We start from the raw sequence: 25,246 nt of genomic DNA on the forward strand, positions 1-25,246 counted from the left end.
GTTATCCCTTACCCTTGATTACTGAATTGTTTGATGGTTACATAGTTCAATCGGATTGAAAAAAAGACAAAGTCCATCAAGTTCAAACCCTCCAAATGAAAACCTAGCATCCATACACACACCCCTCCATACTTTCACATAAATTATATATACACACATACGAACTATAGAACTTAGTATCACAATAGCCTTTGACATTATGTCTGTCCAAAAAAACCATCCAAGCCATTCTTAAAGGCATTAACTGAATCAGCCATCACAACATCACCCAGCAGTGCATTCCACAACCTCACTGTCCTGACTGTGAAGAACCACCTACTTTGCTTCAAATGACGGTGATCCACTTTATGGCTTAATAGATTAAGGGGAGCCAAAGGTTTTACAAATTGGACCTATGAGGGGTGTATAACCTTATTCGTATTCTTCAGGGGGATGAGTGGAAGACGGCATGGCCACTATGAATATTTAGTCATGCCATTTGGCTTGTGCAATGCCCCTGCTGTCTTTCAAGGTCTCATCAATGATGTCCTTCGTGAGTTCCTGTAGACCTGTGTCATAGTCTATTTGGACGATATCTTGGTTTACTATTCTTCAACGTCGGAACATCTTTTGCAAGTGAAACAGGTTTTACTTAAGTTAAAGGAGAATTGTCTCTACGCCAAGTTTGAGAAGTGAGAGTTTCACAAGTCTACGATTTCATTTTTGGGCTATATTATTTCTTCTTCTGGGTTCGAGATGGATCCAGCTAAAGTTTCTGTTGTTCTTGATTGGCCTGTTCCCACTGTCAAAGTTATTCAAAGTTTTTTTTGGAATTTGCCAATTTTTACCGCAAGTTCATCAACAATTTTACAATGGCTCCTATTACAGCTCTTACAAGAAAACCTTTTAAGTCTTCTTGGACCCCACAAGCACAGGAGGCGTTCGTGACTCTTAAGAAATCATTTATTTCTCCTCCAATCCCTCATCCTAATCCTGCCCAGCCGTTTATCCTAGAGGTCGATGCTTTGGAGGTGGGAGTTGGGGCCGTTTTGTTCCAACGAGCGGAGTTGGGGCTGGGCTGAGTTTGCTCGTAATTACTTACAACACGATTCTCTGGGATGCTCTCCATTTTTTGCTGTGTTTGGCCATAATCCATCTGTCCTTCAACCTGATGATGATGACAGATAACCTGCAGCAGATGCTCTTGTTCATGATTTCAAAACCACTTGGTCTCAAGTCCATCAATCTCTTCTCAAAGCCTCTTCTCAGAAACTTGCCGCCAACAAGCATCGTCGTACTAATCCTCCCAAATTGGGAGATTTTGTTTGACTTTCCACTAAACACGTCAAGCTTCAGTTACCTTCTGCCAAGTTTGGACCTCGTTATGCGTGACCCTTTAAGATTAAGGAGGTAATTAACCCTGTCTCCGTCCGATTGTATCTTCCCTCTACCATGAACATCTCCAATTCTTTTCACGTTTCTTTGGTCAAGCCTTTTGTCAGGAATAATTTTTCAGTTGATCAACTTCCTCCTGCTCCCATTATTCTTGATGAACATCAAGAGTTCGAGGTTCATCCAAATTTTTGATTCTAAGAAGGTGAGAGGCAATGTTCAATATTAGGATCATTGGAGGGGTTTTGGACCAGAAGAGAGGTCTTGGGTGAGAGCTGTGGATACTTGATCAGTCGAGAAGCACAAGAGCTTTCACAAGAAGTTTCCAGATAGGTTTTGGGAGCCCCCGGAGGTTACTCCTGAAGGGGGGGGGGGGTACTGTAAATCGCGCCAAGAGACTGCCTCAGTTTACTATCCTCCCGACACGTCTCCAGGGCAAATGACCCTGGTGCCGGCTCCTCATTGTTTGAAGCAGAGCGAAGTGACGCTCGCGTTTTGATGCCGAGTGTCATGACGCCTTTTTTCTGCGCCGGATTTGAATTTTAGCCGCCAAATCCTCTTTAAAAGGCCAATTCTCCATTTTGACAGTGCCTAAGCTGGCTTCTGTTTACAGATCCTGCCTAAGTGTTTATACTGTGTTTGAATTCCTGTTTTTTGACTCCTGCCTGATTATTGACTTTGATTCCTGCCGCCTGCCTTGACCCTTTCACCTGATCTTCGACCACGTCTTGCCTATTACTTGCCGGTATTTAATTTTGGACTTATTATTACGCACTACTTCTTGTAGGTTTCGCAGTAGAAAGCCCAGGGCCCCAAAAGGACGCCTGTGACCACCGAAATCACCAGGGGTGCATCAATGTACCCACTGCTTCTAAGGTTCCTACCAGACAAGTACGTTACAGAAGCAGGGAGAAACAACAAAGAATTAAAGGTGATTAGTTGTGCACAAATCTTGCCTAGGAGAGATCCCCCCCCCCACACCTAGGCTGGGGCGTTTCCCAGATGCAGAGGTCTAGTTGAGGTGCAGGCCGAGACCACAATACATACAAAGTCCTGCATCTCTCCTACGCGTTCTCTCTTCAGCAGTTAAGCATGTAGCTCTAATCTGCATAGGTTCCTCACATAAAGGTAAGAAGCAGAGAATTCCGTTCCAAGAGGAGAAGAAGCAGGTCTGCGGGTTTGAAACTTGAGGGATGAGTTTTCCCTCATTTTGGAATCAATCTTGATAAAAAAAAAAAAAGTTATCAGCTCATCTATCAGATCCTCATTTAGCCTACTCTAGAAGGCTGCCACAAGGGCCTCATTGTTCCAGGACCCCTCAGCAGCCAGAGTCCGGAAGTTAATAGCATATTTGGAGAAATGGATCCTTATTGTATCTTCATGAGCCTAACAGAAGCGTCAAGTTTGCGACCAGGAGAAAGGCAGTGGAGTCATGTACCAAAGGGTCATCTCTGTCCAATAGAGGAGAAGCCCAAGCAAGGGCCTTCCCTTGAAGAAGAGCAACTTTATAATAAGCCACCTTGCTCAGGAGCCACTTTGAACTTAATCTTGCACTGTGTCAGAAAACTGCAGCAAGCATCTGGATCACCACTGTACTGGGGCCAGAATCTTGGGAACGGTAGAATGAGTGTCCTGAAAAGGAAGTGCTGGAGAGGATTGGCTCTGGCTTGAAGCGGGTTGGTGAGAAGTGGCCCCAGAAACCTGAAGAGTCTCCAGGCTAGCCAAAATAAGTTGTAGAGCCTGGGAAAGGTGCACTTGTTGAGCCTCTTGATTCTCCAGGCGTTTAATCAGCACTTCCAAGATGTTTCCAAGGAAGGGGAAGCAGCGGCCGGGGAAGGTTCCATCCTGCCCAAGCCAACATCTCGCCAGTCAGGAACCTTAATGGCAGCTGGCACTCAGATGCACAAGAGTACCCCTTGGGAATTCCGGTGCTCACCGACGCCCTTTTGGGGCCTCTGGCTTTCTGCTGCAGAACCAACCGGGAATTGTGCTTTTAGGAGATTGAGAGTTTGTAAGAGGTATTGGCAAGGATCAGGCAGAATCGTAGTCAAAAACGGGCAAAAAGGTCAAGGCCGGCAACAGGAATCAGAGTCAGGCAGGAGTCAAAATACTAGAAAATCAAATCAAAATTAGTACGCCTAGGCATGATCTGTAAACCGAAGCCAGCTTGGGCACTATTACAGGAAAGAAAAGGCATTTTAAAGGGAATTTGGCGCCAAAATCCACTGGCACCAACTGATGACATCATGATGCTCTGCGACAAACGTTGAGCGTCATGCCGCACTCGAGAACGTCAGATGCCTGCATCGAGACCAGGAGGTAAGAGCACACGCAGAACTCCCGGCACGTTCTTGCACAATAACAATAAGCCATTTGTTTCAGACAAAAAAAAAAAAACAAACACAATGCAGAAAAAGAGCAACAAAATTGTGTATGTGTATAAGCTTGGCAAACTAGTTGTTATGTGTATGTGTGAGCCCACCCGATCCCCCCAAAATATATGTATGTATAAGTGTAAATGCTATAGCCCCATGGCGATTGCACCCAAGGTTCTGCTCATTACGCCTTCTGCTTGTTGCCTTTTAAAAGCTGCTCCCCTGCCCAGAATTGTTGTAGAACATAGGATCTACAATCTGTGGAACTTCAGTACTTTTATCCACAGAACATAGACTTTTTCCCTACACAAAAACCCCCTAATGTTTTTGTTATTACTCGAATTAAATAGGATAATTTAAGTTACTCCATGTTTGGTCCAAAACAGAGAGCAAATACCTACAGCAATTCAATTCATACGGTGTGGCTACAGAGTTTTAAAAAAAAAAAAGAAGCAAATTGTGCCCAATTCTTACTTTGCATCCAGCCTTCCACAGTGTCTATAGCCCTTAAATTACTTTTAAAAAGCTGAGAAAGGCTACAAAAGGCTTAATATATAAACGCATCCTGCGTGCAGATTCCGCAATAAGAAATAGTACAGTTGCAGTCAATACAAGATTGTAATGGCCAATAACCGTATAACCACATTATAAATACAAAGGACATTACAGAAAGCTTTAGTTACCAAGGGAGTAGTGGAGCAAAAGGTAGGCCAGTGGTGCGGTGGTCTGATGATAGGATCCCCCATATGATCTGTTTCTTTTTCTGTAGCTTTTTCTACTTTTTCCCCAGCAGCTGCCCCCATGGCTACACGGCAGCTTGTTTATATATACAATACTAGTCTTTCTAAAGCATACTAACAGCTTTTACCAGTGCATGCTAACAGTACAGTATATTATGTGAACTACTTTAGAACATTAATTTATTTTGGTGTTACAGTTCCTAATGCAATTTCCATGTTGACTGAAAGAAGTACAGAACAAACAAAGCATTTTATCACTGTCAAATCACCAAAATATAAACCATACCCTTTTATAATTCTAAAACAAAATCAAAGTTAAACTACATAAACCACACACTACTGGAAAAGCTAAAACAACTTATATATTAATTGAACCTGGCATATTACTGTAGAATAGCTGTTAAATACAATCCAAAATGAACTAAAGTATGGTTCTCAGAAATAGAATTGTTTCTGCCATATCATCCTTCATAGAAGCTTAGGCCTGATTCGATTATTTTCAGTGCACTGCAAGTTTAAATGGTATCATCCCCCCCCCCCACGGAAAGGTAACCAGATAAAATCTCCCCGACACCTGCACTGCTAAAAATGTACTGAAGGACAATGTACTATAAGCTAAAGAAAGGCTTCAGGGGTTATCCAAGTTTTTTCTATATAAAGGGGTGGGTCACCTTTAAGGTAACGTATTATGGAGTTGTATGCATATTATGGATAGAAAAGCCAATTCTAAGCAACTTCTCAATTGGTTTTCATTATTTATAGTTTTATAGTTATTTGCATTTTTCTTCAGATTCTTTGCAGCTTTCAAATGGGTATTGCGGTCATCTTCTCAAAAACAAATGCACTGTAAGGCTACAAATATATTGTTACTTTTTATTACTGATTAGGGATGGGCGAATTTGACCTGTTTCGTTAAAAATTCACGGCCAGCAAAATGTCGCCTACACCCATTAAAGTGTATGGGCGTCAAAAAATTCGCCCACCCCTATTATTGATCCTTCTATTCAGACTCTCTCCTATTCATATTCCTCTTATTCAAATCAATGCATGGTTGCTAGGGTAATTTAGGCCTGCTGAATAAAAAGCTAAATAACTCAAAAACCTTCAATAATAAAAAATTGCAAATTATCTCAGAAAATCACTCTCTACATCATAATAAGTTATCTAAAAGGTGAACAACCCCTTTAAGTCCCAGTATCTTAAAAGTTCCACACATCTTCGTATGAACATTCTGGTTTTTTTTTATTTTTAAAATATCTGGTGGTACAGGGATAAAGTTGGAAAAGGGCAGGTCCTGTTGAAATGGTGTTTAATAAAGTTTTTTTTTGTCAGTTCAGTTTATCTGATAGATTCCACCTATTGTGAATTTTTCTTCCCTCCATATCTTTTACATTTTCTAATATCTCCTTCTCCAAGACACTGATCAGTTAACTCCTCACTTAAAGGGACAGTTCAGTGTAAAAATACTATATTTACTGTGCAAACAGGTAGGCTGTGCAAAATAAAAATGTTTCGAATATAGTTAGTTAGTATGTAATTTATAAAGGCTGCAGTGACTGGATGTCTAACATAATAGCCAGAAAACTACTACCTGCTTGGCAGTGCTCTAACTCTGAGTTAGTCAGCGACTTAAAAGGGGGGACCCATGGGACACAATTGTTCAGTGAGTTTGCAATTGATCCTTAGCATGCAGCTCAGTGCCCCCCCCCTCAAGTCTCTAATTGGTTACTGCAGTGGAAACCAAGAGAGCTGCAAAGCAGGAAGTAGTGTTTTGGCTATTATGTTAGACATCCAGTCACTCCAGTCTTTATACATTACATGATTGGCTAACTATATTCAAAACATTTTTTACTTTGCACAACCTATTTAGTTAGTTTTTATTTTTGCACTGAACCATTCCTTTAGGCGTTTGATCTTATTTTCTGCCTTCTCTAATTTGAAAACTGTTGGCATATAAATTAATCTTAAACACGAGTATAGTTACCATTTAATCAGAAATATATGTCAATGTATGTATATGTAGCATCAAAATCACAAATCTGAAAAAAATGTGCATGTGCAGAATGCCTGTAGATTACAAAGAAATGTACTTAAGTTAATTTGTTACCTGCTGGCGACGGGTGAGGGAGCCATTGGCGAGGGGAGGCTCCTGTGGAGTGACCCACACCCGGTCCAGCTGAGCAGTGACGTGTCTCCTTTCCTCTTCCAGAGCACGAGACAACAGCTCAAACTGTGCCTCCTGAGCTCTCACTGAGGCCAATATACTGGCCGGACTTTCAGACTCTGGCTCATCCATATAGAAAGGAGAGACCCAAGCTGGAAAAAGAAGGAAGACAGAAAAAGGCCAAAGAAAAAAAATAAAGAAAAACACCAAAATTAAAAATCAGCAATAAAGAGACAGCCCTGCAAACCCAAAGAGTACACCTTTTCCTGGTTGCTAATTTCATGTGTTACGTTGAAAGCTGTTGAATTAACTTGCAACCCATGAGTGTATGAATTTAAAAAAAAAATCGTTAAAGGAACAGTTACCACCAAAAAAAATGTATTTAGATGTAATTAAAATATAATGTACTGTTGCTCTACACTGGTATATAGTGTGTTTTCTTCAGAAATAAGCTGCTTTGTAGCCATGGGTGCAAACATTCAAAGATGAAAAAGGAGTAAAGGCAGAGCTTATCTGTTAACTGCTATGCAAACTGTGCCATTTAAACCTATTTTAACTAGATGGCTGCCCCCATGGCGACACAGCAGCTTAGTTATATAACTATAGCAGTGTTTCTGAAGCAAACATATTTTACTAGAGCAGGGTAAACAGTACATATTTTAATTAAACTTTCATTTTTGCTATTACTGTGCCTCTAACAAGGTCAAAAATAAGATTAGAAAGAGAAGGAGAGAGGATGCAGAAAAAACTGGAGATGGTTACAAAGGCCACATGCAGCAATTATGCATTCAATTATACATTATGAACATGCACACCCAGAGAATAAGGGTAGAATAAGAGACCCTCAATATGTTCCACTGCGTTACAGAACAAGTTCTCAGAAAAAGTTTCTGTTTTAACTTTTATTTAGCAGGGATTTCCAGTTATTCTACTATCATGTTTTAATAGGTCTACTACAGCAGCGCGAGGACAACAGGTTGGAAATACTGCTCATTTACGGTGTCAGTTAGTGCATGCACTAAAAGCAAATTAAAGCAAAGTTAAGACAGAATAGGCGAGTGGTGCAAAGTTAAGAACACCCCAGTGATTCGAGTCACTAGGGGTAGCCCTGGCTGGTGCTTTTCTTTAATATACATCAGGGTATTTCACATCTCAGAGGCACCATACTCTTCTGTGCCCCAGCATCCTTAGTCACTCTGGGCAAAGGCATGTGTGGTACTGGTATGGGACCTGTTATTCCAAAAAAAAAAATCAGGTTTTTCCGGATAATGGATATTTCCGTAATTTGGATCTTTACAGCTTAAGTCTAGTAGAAAATCATGCAAACAAATACTCAACTCAATTGGCTGGTTTTGCCTCCGATATTAATTAATTATATCTTGGTTTGTATCAAGCACAAGGTACTATTAATATAAAAGAGAAAAGGGAAATGATTTTATTTGGATAAAATGGACTCTATGGGAGACGACCATTGGTAATTCAGAGCTTTCTGGATAATGGGTTTCCAGATACTTTTATGAACCATCTGCATATCAGTTTGTATGGGATATTAACTGTTTATCGTATAAAAAAAACTAATTGTGCAACTAATTCAAGGAATTGCATTGCCAGTGAAATGTATTGCTGCCTAATTTATTTTAGTGCATAAAGAACAAGGCACAATTGCATAGTTAGTTGATTTGGTCACACCGACCCCTCCAAACACAAACTATAAAAACCAATATCTAGTAGCTTAATGCAGAAAGCTGGCTTTAGTTTAAGACTAAGGTTTGATGCAAAGAATGGCCTTGAAGTTATCAAGGAGGACAGCAAGAGTTTAGGGATGTGGACCCCACACAGTTCACAGAACAGTGCTTGATGTCGCAGCATAGCAAAGATAGCTACAAAAAAAGAAACATACAATAAAGCCAGTAAATTTTTCTAATGGACACATTATGAAAATGTTCATTACCCAAGTCATGATACCAAAATGACTTTTGCAGTTCTGATGGTTCCCCTTAGATAAAAACCATGAGAATTTGTATGCAAGATATTCTTGTATGTATCATTATTCATACATGCTACTAGGATACACAGTCCTGGATAAATTGACAATTTAAAAAATTCACACAAACAGTGAAAACATTGTAATAAAACTTTACAGTTGTGCTCATAAGTTTACATACCCTGGCAGAATTTATGATTTCTTAACCATTTTTCAGAGAATATGAACACAAAAACTTTTCTTTTACTCATGGCTGAAGCCATTTATTGTCAAACGGTGTTTACTCTTTTTAAACCATAATCACTACAAAAACTACCCAGATGACCCTGATCAAAAGTTTACATACCCCAGTTCTTAATACCGTGTATTGCCTCCTTTAACATCAATGACAGCTTGAAGTCTTTTGTGGTAGTTGTGGATGAGGCTCTTTATCTTCTCAGATGGTAAAAGCTGCCCATTCTTCCTGGCAAAAAATCTCCAGTTCCCGTAAATTCTTGGGCTGTCTTGCATGAACTGCACGTTTGAGGTCTACCCAGAGTGGCTCAATAATACTGAGGTCAGGAGACTGAGATGGCCACTCCAGAACCTTCACTTTATTTTGCTGAAGCCAATGACAGGTCGACTTGGCCTTGTGTTTTGGATCATTGTCATGTTGGAATGTCCAAGTACATACCAGGAGCAGCTTCGGGGCTGATGAGTGCAAATTTTCCTCCAGTATTTTTTGTATTTCACCTGAAGTTATTTGTGGGGTTTTCCTTGCATCCCAAACAATTTTTCTGGCAGTTGTGGCAGAAATTTTAGTTAGTCTACCTGACCTTGGTTTGGTTTCAACAGAACCCCTAATTTTCCCACTTCTTAATTAGAGTTTGAACACTGCTGATTGGCACTCTCAGTTCCTTTGATATTTTCTTATATCCCTTTCCTGTTTTAGGGTAGGACTACATGGATGTTTTTGACGCGATCAGACGCACTGCGACAAGTCGTTTGCGACAGAAATAAGGTAGGAGATAGAAATGTCGGATCAACGCATTACCTTATTTCTGTCGCATGCGACTTGTCGCAGGCGTTTTGTCACAGCACGCAGCGAGCCGAAAACGTCCATGTAGTGCTACCCTTATAGAGTTCAACTACCTTTTTCTGTAGATCCTTTGACAATTCTTTTGCTTTCCCCATGACTTAAAATCCAAAAAACAACAGTGCAGCACTGGATGAAAGACGCAATGCTCTGTCAGGAGTCCAGAAAGTCATTGACCTTTTATACACACCCACTAATTACAAGTAAACAGATCACAAGTGAAGATGGTTACCTTTAAATAGCCATTCTAACCCTTTGTGTCAAGCTGTGTGCATGTTATCAGGCCAAATCACAAGGGTATGAAAACTTTGGTAAGGGTCAGTTGGGTAATTTGTATAGTGATTTATGATTTAAAAAGAATAAACACAGTTGTTTGACAATAAATGGCTTCAGCCAACCACTAACCAGGAGTGAAAGAAAAGTTTTTGTGTTATTCATATTCTCTGAAAAGTGGTTAAGAAATCATAAATTCTGCCAGGGTATGTAAACGTATGAGCACAACTGTATATGACTGCATATAGACAGAGGTGCCATGGGGTAAAAAAAATATTAGGAAAAAGTTCATGCACCATAAACCTTACAATCTAAGATGGTAGATAACATGCTGATAAATAGAAGGGCAAAGTGTGCATAGGATTGGACATTGGCCTGTCGAACTATAAACCATACCATTTTTCTCACTGATATATAACATTAATAGTTCAATAAAATCTATACTGAACTTCATCAAATTTGCGTTATAAACAAACTTTCTTATCACTCATTTCAGCTCTCCAGATAAAGCATTTTCAGAATCTGAAAGTAGAAGTGTCCATTCATTTGCGCTACATTCGCTTAGGCCCACCCATGTTCCTCGAGTCATATTTCCCCTCATCCCCTAGTAACAGCATATCTGTGTGCAACTCTTCCCTGTTTGCAGACAGGCAAGCATTATTAAAGAGCTGCATTTGTGCCTCGGTTTGGTTGACACAGAAAATAACTTTTCAAACTGATTGTTGAGGATCATTTCAGCAGTGCTGCTCCTGGTCAGAGGGGGTGGGGAGCCATGTATTGTTCACGGCTGTAAAACCCGGGATCTTCGTCAGGAGCAAAAACAATCATTTTTTGCTCCTGACGAAGATCCCTGTGGGGGATCGAAACGTTGAGGCTTAATAATAAAACTTTTTTTGTTTTTTCACTAAAACCCTGTGAGTGCCGCAAACCTTTTTCACTGCTTATTTCCCATGCTGGTACCCAGGTATTATTTTTGTCTACGGAGTGCACCATTCCTTTGGTTATATATATCTATATATATCTATATATATCTATATATATATCTATATATATCTATATATCTATATATCTATATATATATATATATATATATATATATATAAAAACCAGTTATGTACATAACATACTATGTTCCCTGTGTGTTTACCGTACTCTGCATGTGTGCCATACTTTATGCTGTATGGCTGAGGTTCTAGATATGTTTATAACACAACATGATTTCACATTGGTACAGCTCCTCTCTCTCCCATTAAAAGAAGCATCCCTGCCCGGCTTTCTGGCCCAGATTATAGCTATGTTTATAGCATTCTTTCACATTGGCATATTTCCTCTCTGATCCCCATTATAAGCAACTGTGGAGGTTTACACATACGAATGGAATGAATGGCACATTTAAACTACAATCCCCATAATTCATTGCAAATGGCAGGCTTCTGATAGAGGGCATATCTCTATGAAATTAACTTTGGTGGGGGGCGGGGATCAGCATGATTGGCTCCTCCAGGGGGATGCCGATCTGAAGTAATGCCAGGGGGCGGACTTTGTCATGAAGGAGGAAAGGAGGAACATACTGGGAGCCGACTATGATGACACTTCTCGCAGACCATGCTGCTTTTGAGTTTGGCTGCATGGGATTAGCAAAAGCTTGGTTGAGGATGCAGAGGTAAAAAAAGGCTATTGTTTCATTATGTTATAGGTTCAACTCTGGAAAACACTTTTATTATTAAAAGATAAAGAACACCATCTCATGACAGTTCTCCTTTAAGTTCTGACTGGGCATGTAATGGCAGATTTCCAGGGCTGACCCTACTTAGCTTTTTTTCACCTTGCAATCTTAAGTATGCTTGTAGGATAATTCTGGGGGTTTTTGATCTATACAAGTGAAGAATTACAATAAAACTATAAATTGTTTTAATGCAGGAGTCAGTGTTTATGTGCTTTGCGGTCTGAATGTCCAAAAATAATTTTTTTTTTTTTCTTCATGTACAGTGTTTGCCCTATGGACCTAGGCCCACGCCAAGTACCAATGAAAAATTTCTTACAGAAATCTATTAGACTACACAATGTATTTGAAGAAGCATGCAGTCCTTTTGGCTTCTCCAAGACATTCTTTTCAGGAAGGGTACTTTTTTTTCTGGGGTGATCACTACAGTCATATCTGATTCCACTGATTGAAAGAAAACAATGATACTTGTAAGAACCATTTTCCCCGACAACCCATATGCTCAAATGTAATGCATTGCCTTGTTCTATTGTGAAGTGATTATTCAAGAACCTGGAAGTCCCTCTGCTTTCCATACTCGATTGCACACAGATTTTCTGGCAAGCAGAGGGAATTAAAGGGGAACTATCGCAAAAATGAAAATTTTATATTAGCTTTAGCATACTGAAATAAGAAACTTTCTAAATATAATCAATTAAAAATGTGTACAGTTTATCTTCACTATTCTTCTCAGCATCTGTTTCTCCTCATTCTGTCTTCATTCAGGAGTTGGGTGTCAGAATGATCCAAAATATTTTATAGGGGGCTCCTTTTGCCTAGAAGATTTATTAAAGCTCACTATTAAAATCACCAGACTGTGTCTCTTTATATACAGAATTTGCGCAAAAGGAAGTTATTTTGTTAGATTTTGTCTGTATTGAAATCAGTTATTTGAGTGAGCTCTAATACATCTGCTATTAAAGGGAGCCCCTCTATAAGATATATTGGATCATTCATCGGACACCGAACTGCTGCATGAAGACAGAATGAAGAGAAACAGATGCGGAGATAGGAATAGGAAGATAAACTTGATTTCAGAAACGGTAACAAATTTTTAATTGATTGTATTTAGCAAGTTTCTTATTTCAGTATGCTGAAGCTAATATTAAATTTTCGCTATAGCTCCCCTTTAAGTACCAGAATCCATTACTTCATAATGGAACAAGGTGATAGAGCTTATGTCAAATAGGAACATCCTTGTTAGTTATAAGAAATTTGATCACAGTGCCCCAACTGTATTCACCCAACCCTTTGTGCTGGTCAGTTTTTTTTTCCCTTAGGCCTTTTCTTAGGACATTGAATACTTTAAAGTGGTTGTTCACCATTAAAGTAACTTAGTATGATGTAGAGCGGTGGGTGATCCCTAACCAGTGGTTCATGAGTAACGTGTTGCTCACCAGGTCATTGAATGATGCTCCTAGTGGCCTCAAAGCAGGTGCTTATTTTTGAATTCCTGGCTTGGAGGCAAGTTTTAGTTACATAAAAACCAGGTGGACTGCCAAACAGAGCCTCCTATAGGCTGCCAGTATACATAGGGGCTACCGATAGTCAATTTTAGGTCATAATTAGCATCCTTAGGGACTTTTTGCTTTCTTAAATTGCTCTCCAAATTCTTTTACATTAGAATGTGGCTCACGGGTAAAAAATGGTTGGGGGCCCCTGATGTAGAGAGTGATATTCTGACAATTTGCAGTTGGTTTTCATGTTAGCATTTTATTCAGCAGCTCTTCAGTTTGTAATTTCAGACATTTGTCTTCAGTCTTCTTCAAATACCATGCACTGATTTGAAGAAGACTGGAATATGAATACTAGAGGCCTGAATAGAAAGAGGAGTAATAAAAAGTAGCAATAACAATAAATGTGTAGCCTTACCGAGCATTTGTTTTTTAGATGGGTCAGTGACCCCCCATTAGAAAGCTGGAAAGAGTCAGAAGAAGCAAGCAAATAATTCAAAAACTATAAAAGATAAATAATGAAAACCAATTGAAAGTTGCTAAGAATTAACCAACATACGACATACTAAAAGTTAAAGCGATACTGACAAGTTCCTATAAAAATCAGTATAAAGTAAATGCTGCATGTGTAATCGTTCCCCCGAAAAGCCCCCCCCCCCTTAAAGGCCCTCCCAGCCCCATGACCTGTGTGCGGCCGACCCACTGACACTACGAACAGATCTTCCAGGTTGCTTCAATGACGCTGGGCGAGGAGCGATCCTTTCTTTCATAGGCTGAATTCCTGTTTTCATTTGTAATCATCTTATGGGAGGATCCCCAGCCCAGCATCACTGAAACGGCTCTGAAGGTCTTTTAGCAGTATCAAAGGTCGGGTGAATGCAGGTTTGCGGGGGCTAGGGGCGGCTTTGAGGGGAACAATTACAGGTGCATAATTTACTTGATACTGACACGTTCCCATGATTTTTATAGGAACGCATCAGTATCGCTTTAAAGGGATCCTGTCCTGGGAAACATGTTTTTTTTTTTCAAAACTCACAAGTTAAGTGAATAAATTACCCCCTCTTGTAAAATATAAGGGTATTATAAGTTACCAAGGAGTTTCATGACCTCGTGTTTTTATACAGGTCATGGAACTCAGAGGTAACTTCTAATATCCTCATATTTTTCAACTGGGGGTACTTTATTTATTATAATACTCAGACAGAAATGACATCAGAACTCACAGTGAAAAATCCAGAAGTGTATTAAAAATACATGTAAAGCTTTACATGTATTTTTAATACACTTCTGGATTTTACACCAAAATACTCTGTTGCTGGTCATAAAAAAAAAAAAAAAAAAAAAAAATTAGATAGATAGATAGATAGATAGATAGATAAAGTTCCCAGTGTGCAACTCACTTTTTGGAGAGCTATAGATAGATAGAGATAGATAGAGATATATATGATAACAGGTGCACCCTGGGAGCCTTAAAAAGTTAAAAACTTATTTTATTTATTAATACATATTTAAAATGAGCAGGCCAACGTTTCGGTCTCCGTTTAATACCTTATCAGCACCTACAAATAAACTATTTGTTGACAACAAATGTCCTATTGCGGTGGTTTTGCTATGGTTTGCCGTGTCTACAGTTCTGTAGAAAACTACAGATTAAAGTATTCTTCATGTATACAATTGTGAAGTTATAAAACTGGCTCTGTAAAAGGTGCTCATGGCATAGGTCCAAAAAGTCATAGGGTGACAAGTATATGGTACTTAAGCAAAATGTATGTGAGCAAGGGGTGCATGTGCAAGCCGACCAAGATCACCGCACCTTGAGCCAGCTATCCACTGGCCAAGCACTTTTCAGTGAACGGTAGCCATCCATCCAACCAGGATCTTACACCTACAGCTTATTATAAAAGGGCCTGCAAATATATGGCCAGCCAAAGAACTCGTCGTTAATGCATCCAGTAACTGCGTATCTGACAATGCTGGAGCCTCCTCCTACACCCCGGATCTAACTCCAGTGGCGTCGCAGGGAAGCCTGTTCGAGAGCCAAACATCAGGCATGCCAATACAGGGAGAGACATCTCATGTTACAGATGAGGTATTTTTAAGCATATATAAAGTATTGATCCAGCAGGAACTAGACACAACCACTGTTAAAATTGCAGCAGACATGGCCAAGCAAATAGTGGAGTTAGGCCAATGCAAAGCGGAAATTGAAGCTAAAGTTGTCAATATAATTACCATTCTAGATTCACTTGAACAAGATATTATATCACTTCAATCCCAACTTAAAGGAACTGTCACACTAAACAATATGTAAAAAATCCATTCTACCCTGCACTAATAAATGCTGTAGCCTGCACAAAGTTTACTATTTTCAATGCTTTATTAAAAATACCTCAATATAACGGAGCTTCCAGTCTACTGAAATAAGGTGATGGGGCGACATGCAGACTGCAAGATCCAACATGTGGCACTAATCTCCTCCAAGGATGACTTCTGCCCAGGCAAATAAATAAATCTGATGGACGAAACAGGGCAGCTGAAAAATCCTCCATACAGATTCTTCAGAAACTGGGACTTTTAGTGCTCCTCTTACAGACTCATCCTCATAAGCTTGCGCTTTTGTGGAACAAAGTCAAGACTGGCTCACCCAAACCTAGACCATCACCCTATGTTCCACTTGTGGGCCTTGGCACATCTTACTTTGATTATTTCTCTGTGGCTGATCTCTTTTTTCCTAGATTAAGCCTGTTCTCCAATTATTGGTTACATAATCAGTTTACTGTGCTCCTTTCCAAACATGGTCAGAGTACGAAACTATATCATACATGTTCCCTTTGCCTCAACTCTCAGAGGAACAGAGCGTGAAACTGATTTGCAGTTTACGGTTCATTGTATTTTCTCCTTCCTTGGAACTGTGATCACCAACACTCAGTTTATAGTAGGGATGCATCGAATCCACTTTTTTGGATTCGGCCGAACCCCCGAATCCATTACGAAAGATTCGGCCGAATACCGAACCGGATGGGAAGGAGAAAACATTTACTTCCTTGTTTTCTGACAAAAAGTCACGCAATTTCCCTCCCCGCCCCTAATTTGCATATGCAAATTAGGATTTGGGTTCGGCCTGGCAGAAGGATTTGGCTGAATCTGAATCCTGCTAAAAAAAGGCAGAATCCTGGATTCAGTGTATCCCTAGTTTATAGCCTATACAGTTCAAGTCAAATTTTATAGTTGGCATAATATGTTTGGCCCTGATCCCCCCCCCCCACAGAAAGTCTGCCTGCCGTGTCCGCTTACCATGTGTAAGCTTTAAAGGTAAGGCCACACGAGGAGATTCGGGGAGATTTTGTCGCCTGGCGACTAATCGCCTCAGTGACTAGAGACTATAGAAAACGCATCGCTGCGTGTGCATTAGCGCAGGTGACTTTTCATTCTAGCCTATGGGGAAAAACGCAGAGGCAGTTCGGGGAGATAGTCGCGCAAAAGAGGAGGCGATTAATCGCCAGGTGACAATCTCCCTGAATCTCCTCATGTGGCCTTACACTAAAAGGCATCACTACAGAGATAACTGGCCCCTGCATTGTTTAATGAAATTCAGACTGTAAACCCCTGTACTGTTCACACATATAATACATTGCATTTTTCACACTTGTGACACCTCTATTGTTCACACCCCTAAAGCCCTGTACTGTCACACCCGAGACCCAGACTGAAACTGCCCACACCTTATTCAAAATGCTAATGGGGCACCAGTACTGTGTCACTGTATGTAGTACATTTTAGAGTGGTCCTGATCAGTGGAAACAGTCTCCTGCTCTGTTTTGCCTTCCCTATGCTCCGTGTGTGTGCCATAATCTTGGACTGGACTACGCTATACTCTGTCTGCTCTATGCTCTCTGTGTGTGTGTGGCATACTCTGCCTTCCCTATTCTCCCTTTGTATGCCCTGCTCTGTTGTTGAACATAAGCCTGGTATTTGTTCTGAGGGTTTGTTAACATTTGAAATTCTTGTTAGGGGTCCCTAAGGTGTTTTATCATGTGCTGGGGGGTGCTGTGTCATCCACAGGGGGAGGAGGCATATGGATTTAAGGGTAGGTCTTAAAGGAACAGTTCAATTTAAAAATAAGAACCAAAAGACTAAATGATTGGTGCTCACTGCAGGGATATCATTTATCATTCATATGTGAAAAAAGTTAAGCCATATTAAAGGAATAGTCCAGTATAAAAACTGGGTAAATAGATAGGTTGTGCAAAATAAAAAAAATGTTTCTAATACATTTAGTTAGCCACAAATGTAATGTATAAAGGCTGGAGTGAGCGGATATCCAACAAAATAGAACACTACTCCTGCTTTTCAGCTCTCTTAACTCTGAGTGGAAACCAAAAGAGCTGAAAAGCAGGAAGTAGTGTTCTGTACCGTTATGTTAAGACATCCAGTCACTCCAGCCTTTAAACATTACATTTGTGGCTAACTAAATATATTAGAAACATTTATTTTATTTTGCACAACCTATTTATCCAGTTTTTATTTTTATACTGAACTGTTCCTTTAATGACAACTTTTTTTTTTTACATATGAGTGATAAATGATATCCCTCATCAGTGAGCACCAATCATTTGGTCTTTTGGTGTGCTTCCACAAAATATGCACATGGTCTTGTGGTAACAAGGGTGTGGTTGAAAGTGTGTGTGGTCTAAAACAGGGAGTGGTCAATACTGGCTTCCATTATCGGCCCTCCACCATGAAGGCCAGAAAAATTCTGGCCCTCTATACCACAGAAGTTGGAAAGCACGGTTATAGATGATGGCCAGTAATGAACTCATGGTTTACTGGGTCTAGTATTTTTATTGTTAGAGATGCTCCGGCCCCTAGATAGCACTTCATTTGTCTTATTTGGATGGTAATAACAAACAAAAGTGCCAGCCATGGCATGTTTACCCCACATTGGGTTATGAAGTTAGGTTAGCTGTGGTGACATTGTGGTGCCTTTTGGCCTCTTATACTCAAGATGGCTTTTAATATCCTTAAGGCATCCATACACGGGCTGATAAAAATGCAGACATACTGGGTCAGCAGCTTATTGGTAGGGATGCACCGAATCCAGGATTCGGTCTTTTTTAGGAGGATTCGGCGAATCCTCCTGCCCGGCCGAACCGAATCCTAATTTGCATATGCAAATTAGGGGCAGGTAGGGAAATCACGTGACTTTTTGTCTGAAAACAAGGAAGTAAAAAAATGTTTCCCCTTCCCACCCCTAATTTGCATATGCAAATTAGGGTTCGGCCGAATCTTTTACGAAGGATTCGGGGGTTCGGACGAATCCAAAATAGTGGATTCGGTGCATCCCTACTTATTGGCCCATGTGTTGGGCCATCCGACGAGCGTCCCGATCGATATCTGGCCAAAATTTGTCCAGATCGGGCAGGGCAAAAAATCCAGTCGGATCGTTAACGTGGTCCCGTGATCCATCCGCCCGTTTGGCCTCCATTCAGCCCGATATCACCTACTTCAGTGTGGGCATATCGGGGAGAAATCCGCTCGTTTGGTGACAGAGAGGCTCTCCCGGTGTATGGCCACCTTAAGTCTGAATGTTCAGGGATTTAATTCCCCAGTCAAGGGGACCAAAGCTTTACATATTTTACTTCTGCCTGCAGGAAAAGCATTTTCCCCCCACTCCTCCTTCACTTTGTACTTTCATAATCTGTTTCCTAAATTCTTATTAGCCACTAGTCCTACTAAAACGAAGGGGGTTGCAATCTTATTTCACACTTGTCTAGGTCTAGCAGTGGAAAATGTAATCACTGACTCTGATGATCTGTATGTTATAGCTAATTTACACCTGGGAGACGTTCCATTAACAATTGTCACTTACTATATCCCTAATGTTCACCAAATAGAACTCTTAATCAATCTATTTGATCTATGTAACCATAAACAATAGGCCCCACTGATCCTATTCGGTGACATAGTAACATACACTAACATCATTTACTTTCCATTGGACTTCTTTCCAACTACACTTTGGGAAGCAGATAGCATCTGTTATTAGAGGGTTGCTTATTCAAATTTCTTCCAAGAGGAAATGAGCCTGATGGAAAGCTATATCCGCCTTAATGCAAGCTCTTGACAATCTTACTACTTTACAGAATACAAAGCAATGTATAGACTATAGATCTCAAATTTCATAATTACAGAAGGCTCTTGATCGATCATTAACCACGGCAGCGGAAAAGAAGCCAAGGTGGTCCAAACATAAGTTTTATTGCTCCCTTTATAAACTAGGTAACATAGCCCAATCGAGATATACCCCCTACAATCCACTGCATCTGCACTTCAAAAGGAAGTCTCTCAGGAAACCCTATCACTATTGCCAACGAATTCGCCCAGTTCTACCAAATGTTGTATGGTTCCCCTCCCCCGGTTTCTAACAACTCTTTAGACAAATCTTTCCACAATCTTCATCTTGCATAAAAGTTTTTAAACCAGGAGCACTCCTCGGACCCCTCTCTATGCCGCGTTAAAATGTACCAAACAGCTTCCGGAAAATCTCATGAAATCTTAGAAGGAAAGTGGGGAGCACCAGGGGGATCTATTCCAATAAAACCAGCCTTTTATTCACATAATTAAGATACAGGATCTTAAATAATCATCCCCTTACCACATGCTTGACGCGATCTGGGCTATCAGCCACTAAATCAACCATATGGCTTTTGAGAAAGAGGCTGGTAGCCATGAAATGCTTCAAGCGCGTAGTAAGGGGAAGATTATTTAAGATCCTGTATCTTAATTATGTGAATAAAAGGCTGGTTTTATTGGAATAGATCCTGCTGGTGCTCCGTACTTTCCTTGCTTCCACAATCTTCATTTTACCAGATTATCCAAAGTCCAAAAGATTTAGTGGAACAGGAGATTTTGGTCAGAGGTCACATCTTAAATCTTCCAAGGCTCCCGGTTTAGATGGATTTTCCAATAACTATTATAATAAATTTACTTTAGAGTTAACTCAGCACTTAATGGCTATGCTTAATAGCTTAATGTCGGGTGAAGCTCTCTGACCTGAATTCTTTAAATATAATATCTGCTATCCCAAAACCAAATTCTGATTTATTTGACATCAAGAATTATTAACCCATCTCAGTCTTGAATATGGATATTAGAATATTGGGGGAAATTTGGGCTCATAGGATTATTTATTCATGAAGACTAAGTGGGATTTGAATCCGGTAGGCAAGCCTTGGATGCCATACGGCTTACCATACCCACTGTGCTTAACAGTCCCAAATCAAATCAATGTTCCTCAAACTCAATATTAGGAAGGCTTTTGATTCCTTCTCATGGTATTACCTAGGGATATTACACCCTAGGGGTATGGGGATTTGGTCCTAATTGCTTGAACTGGATAAAGCATTGTACCATTCCCCTACCACTATGGTGGATATGCATTTCCTATCTGTTGAGGCATCTAACAGGGCTGCCCCGCTCTCCCTAATCCTCTTTAATCTCGCTATTGAACCCTTGGCCTTAGCCATTAGATCTGTATAAACATCTCTGGACTGGAGTTAGGGGCATACACTATAAAAATCTATTTTTTTGCTGATGACCTTGATATTATCTAAGCTTAACAACACTTAACATTAACTTGCCCGATTATGTAGTCTAACTACTTTAAGTAGATTTCAAATTTCAATGGCATCCCCATATATTTCGCTACTAGGCATAAAACTGACCAACTCCTTTGACAATGTATATAAATAATTATCCATCAATGTTTAAATCTCATATCATTACGAGAGAAGTGGAGCCTTCACAACATTTCATGGATTGACTGTATCAATTTGGTCAAAATGACGGTTATACCTTTTCCAGACACTACCAGTGCAATACCTACGAGAGCCCTATGCAATTTTGAATCCCACATTATACACTTTGTTTGGGGTGTAAATAAGTACACACTGTGCTGCCCAAGGAATCCTGAAGGTTTGGGTCTACCTAACTCCTATATTACCACAACACAGCACAGCTTTTTAACCCTATATGTAAGAGGATTGCCCCCACTGGAATCTTACCTTTCTTTCCCTTACTCTCCAGCAGCCCTCGTATGGTGCCTACCCTCCAGAAGACCCTCTTGAGCAAGCCCATGCCTCCAATTTTTGTTTCCCATAATATAAACACATATCTGAAACAATATATTTTATGCATGAAAACACAGATTTTGAAATGTTCAGGTCTCTTAAACTTGTCAATATTATATAGATATAGAGAGATTTGTCATTTGTATAGGTCAAAAATTCCCAGCAGTACATTACTAAATTTCAACAAATCTGCATACTTTGAAGGCCAAACATTTCACTAACAGTAAGTCTATACAATAAATAAAATAATCATGAAAAGCATAAACTTATCGAATCATTAGGATAAGCTTAACACTTTCCCAGTTGGGTCCGGGTGCCCATGCCCCAGACCTTCACCATAGGGGAGTAATTCACTGCAATTCAATGACAGGCAGGCACCACTTCGGAACATCCATCGAACAAATTGTAGAATCCAAGAGCCAAAAATTGAATATAAAAAATATTTCTTTATTTTACATTATGTCTAAAAGGATAAAGCCTTACGCGTTTCGCGTCACCCAGGGACACTTAATCATAGGCTAGCCTAATCATAAGCTTTCGTGACATTGGTAATTTTGATGACATTTCCAAAAATCCCCTCAAAGCTTCCATGATAAAACACCCAACACATTCTACACACACACATTCCTACGAACACAAAGGGGGTTTTCTACTCCAAACTATCAAACTGCACAGCTACGCTAAAAAAAAAAAACATAAGGTAAAAAACAAAACATAAATCAAACACAATTAGGCAAAGCAATGAAATAACAAAATAACGGATCAGACAGTGCAGTTAGTGGTCAGAATACCGGATCCAATGGTCACGCAGTTATATCAACAGTTTTTAGGGGAAAAACAAGAGGCAATATGATAAAACGAAGAAAGAAAAAAAAAAAAAAAAAAAATGTGTGTATGCTTGTGTGAACAGTTCTAAAAATGTGTATATGAGTGTGTAAATATGTGCAAGTATGCAAGAGTGAGCAAAAGAAAAATAACTGGAGGAAACCTGATGAAAATGATTCCAATATTTAGAAATAGATTCCAATCTCGGCCTGGCACTTAATCAAATTAATTATAGTACGGTAAATCTGTCCTCTGTTGTGGGCAACCAATGAGAATGTTCACAAAAGGAACGCTGTCACAATTTTCTTCTGGAGAATGGCATAAGTAGCAATCGTCTTGGCTATATGTGAGAAAATAGTTATTCCACCCTCTGAGGCAACCGAGAGAGGCTTGCAAAGGGGTATTCATTTTCTCTATATTCAGTAGAAGGCAGATTTCACTTATGCAAAAAGTTTGTTCTTTATGGGTGTGTCATTTTTAACCTTATCTACTATATCACCATTTTAGTTTCTGAAGCAAACACACAGTTTGTACAATCAAAGAAATCCTCTTTCAGATTTTGGAGCTACTTCTTTGGTAAAACAAATTATTACATTTTAAAAGCATCCAGGTAAAGTTTTACCCACTACACACTTTAAAACTATCAATGTTCTTTAAAGGGGTGGTTCACCTTTACGTTGACTTTAGTATGTTATAAAATTGCTAATTCTAGCAACTTTTCAATTGGTCTTCATTTATTTTTTTTAGTTTTTGAAAAATTTGCCTGCTTCTTCTGATTTTTTACAGCTTTTAAATGGAGGTCACTGACCCCATCTAAAAAACAAATGCTCTGTAAGGCTACACATTTATTGTTATTGCTACTTTTTATTACTCATGTTTATATTCAGGCTTCTCCCATTCAAATCAATGCAAGATTGCTAGGGGAATCTGGACCCTAGCAACCAGATACTGAAATTGGAAACTGTAGAGCTGTTGAATAAACAGTTAAATAAATAAGTAAAAAATACAAAAAAAAACCAAAAAAAAACAAATAAAAACCAATTGCAAATTGTCTCAGAATATCCCTCTCTACATCATACTGAACATTCATTTTAGGGATGCACCGAATCCAGGATTCGGTTCGGGATTCTGCCTTTTTCAGCAGGATTCCGATTCGGCCGAATCCTTCTGCCCGGCCGAACCGAATCCTAATTTGCATATGCAAATTAGGGGTGGGGAGGGAAATCACGTGACTTTTTGTCAGAAAACAAGGAAGTAAAAAATTGCTTTGCCCTTCCCACCCCTAATTTGCATATGCAAATTAAGGTTCGGATTCGGACGAATCTTTCTTGAAGGATTCGGGGGTTCGGCCGAATCCAAAATAGTGGATTTGGTGCATTCCTAATTCATTTAAAAGGTGAACAACCCATTTAAAGGCTAAACTCCACGGGAGATAGGATGGTGTTGGATTGAAAAACACACCCTACAAGTTGGATATAGTCACAAGGGGGTCAAAATATAAGGGAACGGATACAAAAATCTGATGGGTAAATTACATGGAAAATTTCCCATCCAACGTAAGGATGCGAACGCTGCATCTTCATCCAACTAAATCTGATGGTGCCTGACCTACTTTTTTTTTTTTTTTGTTGGCTGTAGATGCATGAACGAAAAATACCATCTGACTTTAATCCAACTTTAAATTCTATCTATGGGGGGGGTCAGATTATGTAGGACCTTACAAATCTTGTGCTGTTGCATGGAAAGGTCAGATAAAAAATCTGATCAAAATCTCCCGTATTACAGCCTAAGACAAATATATCCAGAACATTGATTTCACATACCACCACTGGCCTCTTGGTGGGCCTCCAACATTAACGTCACAGGGGCATTAAAATGCTGTGTTTTTCAAGGATTCCGTTTTGTATTCATTAAGCAGGAAATGAAAAAAAACACAAAAAGGGGTCTGACAGAAAAAACATGAACTCTCTCAAAGCAGGGAATGTCCCCGGTAACAATACATTTAAATGCGTTCAAATCAGTTTTCTGTAATGTGCATAAAATGTCTTACAAGAACACTTCCTGGATTGTGCAATGAAGTCTGCTCTGCGGAGGGCTAAAACATTGCCCTCTACCATATTATATACAGAGTTTCTTGATTACTGCTCTAAGTTTTTACATAAACCTACATAAAATATATAACGGATTTAAATTTGTAAACGCTAAGGATTAAATACATATTTGTATTTTCGGCATTCCTTCGACCTTCCAATTATTTTCACGTTGCTCCATTACCATTTTCCAGAGCCTAAACCGAATTTAAAAAAAACTCTTAACTAAGAGAAAATCTTCGTCTTAGAATTTCATATAATTTATTTGGTAAAAAATATCCTGCCCTTGTACACACAAGAGACCACAAGTGAAACGAACAATGAGTTTTTCCACAGACAATCGGGGACATTAAGCAGATACCTATAATTGCGCTTTCCAAGTCTCCTACAAAAATAGAACGCCAGCCATGTTAAAAGTATGCGTTATTTAAAAAGAAAATGCTGAGTAAAAAAAAAAAAAACCCCGCATATTTATCGTCGAACAACTCCCTGATGTATACGTGGAAACTAGTCTTTCGCCTCCCACTACTAAAACAAGAATTTGCAGCGGAAAGAAATTCACATACTCACTTCACACTCCAGGCCTCCTAGCAAACGCAACTGACGTCAGTGCGATCGTGGTGACGTCACGCCCGGTAATAAATGTTACCGATCGGATTCCAGCGTTCTAACCCCATCCGCCCTAACAGGCCTACCTGTGACGCTACATCCCGGGCGTACCAGCCAATGGAAGGTCAGGAACAGAGAAGGTCAATTTGAAAGCCAATGAGAGAGGGCATTATACAGATCAAGGCGGATAATAACCTATAGGGAGGGGTTTATAGAAATATATTTAAATCTTGCATGCAACAGTGCAACAGCTAACAGGGAGTGGCAGGAAGGTATTTGTGATAACGAGACAATTCATATAACTATTTGTTTTTGTTTTTCATTATGGGTTGAAGCAAGGGTGCGCCGTTTTTTCTGGAATGGTATTGTACTTCGTTTGTGGAAGGTTTGCTGCC

The 25,246-nt window shown here is 39.7% G+C and overlaps 1 protein-coding gene across 6 annotated transcripts in view; it reads right to left on the reverse strand.

Moving 5' to 3' along the window:
- ctnnd1.L (catenin delta 1 L homeolog) overlaps nucleotides 1–24,962 on the reverse strand; it is a 123,050-nt gene extending 98,088 nt beyond the window's left edge. The window contains 2 exon segments of one of the 6 annotated variants that reach the window (NM_001088999.2): nucleotides 6,594–6,802; nucleotides 24,813–24,954. In NM_001088999.2, the coding sequence (NP_001082468.1) occupies nucleotides 6,594–6,782 (189 nt within the window). In that variant the 5' untranslated portion in view covers nucleotides 6,783–6,802; nucleotides 24,813–24,954. 6 annotated transcript variants of the gene reach the window in all.
- Between the last annotated feature and the right edge of the window lie 284 nt (nucleotides 24,963–25,246).

The sequence above is a fragment of the Xenopus laevis genome, chromosome 7L (genome assembly GCF_017654675.1).
Source record: "Xenopus laevis strain J_2021 chromosome 7L, Xenopus_laevis_v10.1, whole genome shotgun sequence".
NCBI lineage: Eukaryota > Metazoa > Chordata > Amphibia > Anura > Pipidae > Xenopus > Xenopus laevis.